At 46.8% G+C, this 6,592-nt stretch overlaps 1 protein-coding gene across 1 annotated transcript; it reads left to right on the plus strand.

The window, feature by feature from the left end:
• The first annotated feature begins 2,822 nt into the window (after window positions 1-2,822).
• On the plus strand, window positions 2,823-4,820 carry LOC110581664 (olfactory receptor 1G1-like). The gene is made up of 2 exons (XM_021691579.1): window positions 2,823-2,882; window positions 3,894-4,820. Exons 1-2 carry the CDS (start codon window positions 2,823-2,825, stop codon window positions 4,818-4,820), a joined length of 987 nt encoding a protein of 328 aa, XP_021547254.1.
• Window positions 4,821-6,592: the final 1,772 nt, after the last annotated feature.

Genomic DNA, 6,592 nt, shown 5'->3' on the forward strand with positions numbered 1-6,592 from the left:
CTCCCCCACCGTGCATATGTGGCAAAACTACAAAGAACAGCAAGAAATGATACACAATGTTCACAACGGTGATTTCCTCAAAAAGGGGGAGGAAAGGATATGATTGAAAATAGGTCCACACAGGGCTTCTACAGGATTCAACTATTTAAGCTGAGTGCTGGGAGAATGGGCATTCATTATATTTTTATTCCTTCAATAGCAAATGTATATTTTATAAACTTTTTTGTATGTAAGACACAATTACAACAAAAAATAAATAAATTCAGAGATTGGGGCACCTGGGTGGCACCTGCAGTTGGGGGTCCAACTGTTGGATTTGGTTCTGGTCCTGATCTCAGGGTTACGAGATCCAGCCCAGCATGGGACTCAGTGCGTAGCATAGAGTCAGTTTGGGATTCTTTCTCCCTCCCCTCTGTTCCTCCCACCCAGGCGATCTCCCACTAAAAATGAATAAATAAATCTTTAAAAAGAAATTCAGAGATTGCACCCTGAGCGTTATACAGAGTCTACATTGGTTCGTATCTCTGGTCACTGGGGTCACAGAAAATAGGAATATTCCCTCTATTACATGACATTTGAACTGTTGGTCATATTCTTGTTCTACAATTTTTTGAAGATTTTATTTATTTACTTGAGAGAGACCATGAGTGGGTGGATGAGCAGAGGAAGAGGGTCAAGCAAACTCTGTGCCAAGCTCAGACCCCAATAATGGGCCGATTCCAGGACCCCAAGATCATGACCTGGGCCAAAATCAAGAGTCAGACACTCAACCACCTGAGCCACCCAGGCACCCCTGCTCCTGATCTGTTTTATCTTCAATTTTTTTCCTTTATTCTAGGATTGACTGTATTTCATCCATGGGGATTGGGCTCTAATTAGAAAGGGTGACTCTATGATAGAGACAGGCCCTGTTCAGGATCAGGCCAGGAGGATGCATCCAAGCAGCACCTCACCCAGGGGAAAACCAGGAGTCCCCGCATGGATCCCAGCCGTGGTCATCTGAATGGTATTATCACTGACACTTCTGGGACTCAGGGGGCCCTGATGCAGAGGGGCGAGCTGGGAGGTTGGACAATTGCCCCATCTGGGCTCTAACTAGGAGAGTTGGGAACGGGTCCCAGGAGACACTGCCTGCGAAAAGTCAGCAGCGCCTGTGCCTGAGATATCACCAAAGACCCGAGTCTTTAGTCTGTGCTACTCCTACAGACAGGGAAGGGCTCTGTGACTCTAGCCATGTCTTCTCGAGCAAACCCGATCTCCTTCCTGGAAGTGTCAGAGACTGAGGCTGGCCAACTTGTCCAGGTAAGAACTGAGGCATATGGATGGGGAGAGAGCAGTCCACCTTAACCCCTTATAAGAATGCTTGCACGCATGCGCACGCGCGCACACACACACAGAGCAACTGACCTTCTCCTTTTGCTTTTTCCCTTTCTATCCTACATTCCCATCTGCCAATCAATTTCTGGCTCTTCAGATCACTAGGAGGGCCACCTACCTCTGGGGTTCTTCATGTGCCTGACAGTCTAGGCTGAAGGCATTGAAGAGAATGGGCTTCAGACTACCCTTCCCCCAGCCCCATCTGTGTCCTGGACTAAGCACACCTCCCTCTCAGTTCACTTGGGCAGGTGTGGTTCCAGAATCTCTCTCAGCCACCACACCAAGTCAGTACCAGTAACTGAGTCCTCTACATCCAGTTAGAGTTTACCAAACTTGTCCATACCCTCTCTTCTTCTAAAAACTTGAGCCAGCAAATAACTATTCCAGATAGACTCACAGATTCCCATTCTTCCATTAATAACCGGGGGCTGGGGGGACCCTGATGATTCTGTGATTTGACCAAGTTTATGCCAAAACACCAAAGGCTCTGCCATTGACAGTTCTGAGTAGAGACAGAACCCTGCAGAGGCGGTGCTGCTGACGGTGAAGATGGTGGTGGCGGCTTCTGTTGTTCACACCTCACAACTGACAAGCCCAACCTGCAGGCACAGACCAGAACACCACAACCACCAAGCACCGTCACTTGATCAAAAACAGCAATAACATGGGGGCACCTGGGTGGCTCAGTCGTTAAGCGTCTGCCTTCAGCTCAGGTCATGATCCCAAGGTCCTGGGATCGAGCCCCACGTCGGGCTCCCTGCTCCACGGGAAGCCTTCTTCTCCCTCCCCCACTCCCCCTGCTTGTGTTCCTCCTCTCGCTGTGTCTCTCTCTGTCAAATAAATAAAATCTTTAAAAAAAAAATAGTAATAACAATACTAGACCCTATTTATTGAGCACTTACTGGGTGCCAGCCTTGGTCTAAATATTATACAGTCATTTTTTAACCCAATGTAATCTTCACAACCACTGGATTCAGTAAACTCGGGTAGTATTCCATTTGAAAAGACGTTGACGCTAAAGCCAAAAAGTGTTCAGCAACTTTCCAAAATCACATCAAGATTAAGAGTGGGAATGCTTGGAGGCTCAGTCTGTTGGGCATCCGACTCTTGATTTTGCTTCAGGTCTGATCTCCGGTCCTTAGAGAGAGCCCTGCATTGGGCTCCTCCTCTGCGGGGAGTCTGCTGGAGATTCTCCCTCTCCCTCTGTCTCCCTCACTCCCCACTCGCTCACTCATTCTCTCTCTTGCTCTCTAAAATAAATAAATCTTAAAAAAAAAAAACAAGTAAAGAGTGGGGAGATTCTGTCTGACTCCCAAAGCTATATATGTTTTTATGACAATCCTAAACAAACATGACATGAAGCCACTGACCATTCATCATCATCACCTTTGCTTCTCCACACCATCAAACAGGATCATGGGAATTTCTCATCTTGATTGCACATCATGGTTGATAAAGAAACTTCAAGAGTTTCCAGCCTTTGGTCCCTTCAATACACCTATCAGGTAAGGCTAGTATCTGTATCTTACAGAGAAGAAAAAATACAGGGAGAAAGGGAGAAAACCTGTCCCTGAGTTTAAAAGGCATGTGAGGAATAGAGCTGTAAAGCAGGGCATCTGATGTTTTTCCACTGTATCGTGTGTCCCTGCTTCACATTTCAGCAACTGTAACCAACAATGACAGGAGCATCATCACCCTTGAGAGTAGCCGGCCCTCCATCCATGTTGTATCAGTCGTAACGCCCATGACTCCATGAAGGTGCTGCTCATGGTCCAAATGAGGAAACACACATTCAGAGTTAAGTAGCTGACCAAGGTCAGACCGAGAAAAGAAGCAGAGAGAAGCTTCCCATCATGTCTCCAGGACGCCAAAGCCCAGAAAATAAAAAGATGTTGGTGGTGAGTTTGATGATGACAACGAAAATGATGTGCCCTTAATGCTAGAACACATCTCAGTTTCCAACGTTCTCATGTCCACACTGACTAAGTGGAGTGGTCCTCTAAGGCAAAGAGCACCAGAAACCCCACTACACCTAGAGACCCCTGGTCTGCACTGGCTCCTCTCTGGAAAAACTTCTCCTCCTCCATCTCCCTCAGGATGCGCTCACACACTCACACGCATACACACAGGCACCCTGCAGTGCCCATGAAATCCTAGTAGATGTATGACCCCAAAATGAGCTCCAAAAGAGAGGAGACTAAACCTGCTGTTCTAAGTCTTTTAGAAAGGGAACTAAATTTGAAGAAGTCCTTTCAGGTGAATCCCAGTTCAGTGTCACTCAGACAATCCATGCCAAAACCTTGCTACATGACAGGAATCTAGAACCCAAACTACAGCTCACCCTGATGCCTCATTATCACAGTCCACATGTTTACAAACCCACAGTTTCAATTGCTAGTGAATCTCAGTGACTTTTCCAAGGAATAGAGAAAAACAGACCAAAGCCCTTGCAGTCTCTACTATTCAGAGACTACCTTTACTTAAGCAAAATTCTCCTCCAATTTCTCTACTTGAAGGCAATCAGAAACCACACCAGCATCGCTGATTTCCTGCTCCTGGGCTTCTCTGAACACCCAGAGCAGCTGCCTCTCCTGTTTGGCCTCTTCCTGGGCATGTACCTGGTGACCGTGTTGGCGAACCTGCTCATCATCCTGGCCATAGTTGCTGACCAGCACCTCCACACCCCCATGTACTTCTTCCTGGCCAACCTGTCCCTCATCGATACCTGCTTCTCCTGCACCATTGTCCCCAAGGTGCTGGTGAACATCCTCACACAACACCACACCATCTCCCACACTGGGTGCCTCGTGCAGATGTACTTCTTCATGGCACTGGCCCTGCTGGACGACTTCCTGCTGGCCGTGATGGCATATGACCGCTACGTGGCCATCTGTCTTCCTCTCCACTACACCACGATCATGTGTCCCCAACGCTGCCTGCTGCTGGTCGCCGCATCCTGGCTCTGCGCCCACCTCCTGGCCTTCTCCCTCACCCTCCTCATGTCTCAGTTCTCCTTCTGTGCCTCCCATTCCATCCCACACTTTTTCTGTGACCTTCTCCCTCTCCTCAAACTTGCCTGCTCAGACACCCAGCTCTTTCAGGTCATGATGTTTGCTGAAGCAGCCCTCTCGGGCGTGGTCCCACTCGCCTGTGTCCTGGTCTCTTATGCCCACATCATGCACACCATCCTCAGGGTCCCCTCGGCTGCAGGGAAGCACAAAGTCTTCTCGACCTGTGGCTCTCACCTGACAGTGATCACTCTCTTCTATGGGACGCTTTTTCTGGTGTATTTCCAGCCCTCATCCTCCTACTCAGCAGACACTGGAATGGTGGCATCTGTGGTATATACGATGGTCACCCCCATGCTGAACCCCTTCATCTACAGCCTGAGGAACAGGGACATGAAAGGGGCTCTGTGGAGGCTCTCAGGCTGGGGAAGATGATCCCCCCCATGAAGAGTCCTTCCCCAGAGTAGAAGACGAGGCTTTTTGAAATACCTTCCTCATTGGAATTCCCTATTACAATTTTGAAAAGCTCAAGCTAATGCTTAGCATCACAAGCAGGTTTAAGAAATAAAGGTTGCCTGACCTGGCAGGCCTGGAATAAAACCGACTGGCCAAGGACAGCACTGCAGCGTGGAAAGAAGGAGTGGCCAAAAATCCCTACAGGATTTCACAGCAAAAATGGCACCAAAGTTAAACAGGCAAAGAAGACTTTATTCAAGACTCTTGAAATAGGAGGAGTGAGCAGAGCTCAATCTGAGCTCAAGCCTGCTGAGATAAATGCTAAGAGGACTCTTTTTTTATTATTATTATTATTTATTTGTTTATTTGAGAGAGAGCATGTGCAAACAAGTGAAGGAAGGGCAGAGGGACAGAGAATCTCAAGCAGACTCCCCACTGAGCGTGGAGCCAAAGCACAGGGCTAGATATCAGAACCCTGAGATCATGACCTGAGCTAAAACCAAGAGTCAGACACTTAAACAACTGAGCCATTTAGGTGCCCCCGGTAAGAGGATTCTTAAGTGCTGGGGTGGGTGGTGAGTGAAAAAACACAGGCCGTCTGTGTTCCTTAATTGTATTTACCCAAAGGAAAAATAAACTTCTCACCTCTCTATGATAGGAGGTAGTTTTGTAACTTGAAACAAGCATTGTCCATAGGAGTGAGACTTCCACAGTCACACAAAGAAAGGGAGATGGGGGCTTCCTTCCTTGTTCATTGCATTTCATAGGCAATACTCCCATCTGTTGAGTTGGGACGTTCCTGCGTTGTGAAACCGGCAAGAGGCTTTTTAAAAGATTTGTATCTCAGGGGCGCCTGGGTGGTTCAGTCGTTAAGCGTCTGCCTTTGGCTCAGGTCATGGTCCCAGGGTCCTGGGATCGAGCCCCGCATTGGGCTTCCTACTCAGTGGAAGCTTCTCCCTCTCCCGCTCCCCCTGCTTGTGTTCCCTCTCTCTCTCTCTCTCTCTCTCTCTCTCTGTCAAATAAATAAAATCTTTAAAAAAAAAAAAAGATTTACATCTCAAAGAAGCAGAGAAAGAATTTATAATTAAAAGTTTTCTAAAGTGAATATTCTAAGAAAATGAGGTCAAAAGCCTAAAGTCAGGAAGAAGCTTGTCAAAAATTTCATCAACCTGAAGAAAAGGTAAAGGCCATCTTGGTTGTGACTTAATTAGTAGGTATAGGTGTGCAAGCCGATTCAAACCAGAGAGTGGGAATCAACAAAAGAATGACATCAGATAGAATTCAGGTTCTAGGAGGAAGCCCAGTTAGTAGCTCTATGACAAACACGCCCCCACTAAACTATAAAAAATGCTCACAAGAGTTGGAAGGGTCAAATGCTCCGAGTTTCAGGGACCATTTCCAAGCCCAGCTTTGCAGCAATTCATTGATAGGGACTAACGTACCCACAGAGAAAGCTGAACCAAGAAGACATACTATTTGCTGGAACTAAGAGAACAAGAATATTTCTGGAAGAAGCTATGCACATACAGATCACAGGACTGGCCCGAAATCACACAACAGGGATTGGATCTAAGACTCTGCCAGTGAGTGGTTATTAGTTAATGGGACAAGTCCTTGATTCTTCAGGTTTTAATCTTGAGTTTATTTTGTTTGCCTCCAAGCAAAATAATATTTTTTGCAGTAATCATTATAATAAGAATATAAAACATAAAGAAGTAGGAAAAAGGATGACATCACCCACCATCCCTCCA

Source organism: Neomonachus schauinslandi, chromosome 13 (genome assembly GCF_002201575.2).
Source record: "Neomonachus schauinslandi chromosome 13, ASM220157v2, whole genome shotgun sequence".
In the NCBI taxonomy this organism is placed as follows: domain Eukaryota; kingdom Metazoa; phylum Chordata; class Mammalia; order Carnivora; family Phocidae; genus Neomonachus; species Neomonachus schauinslandi.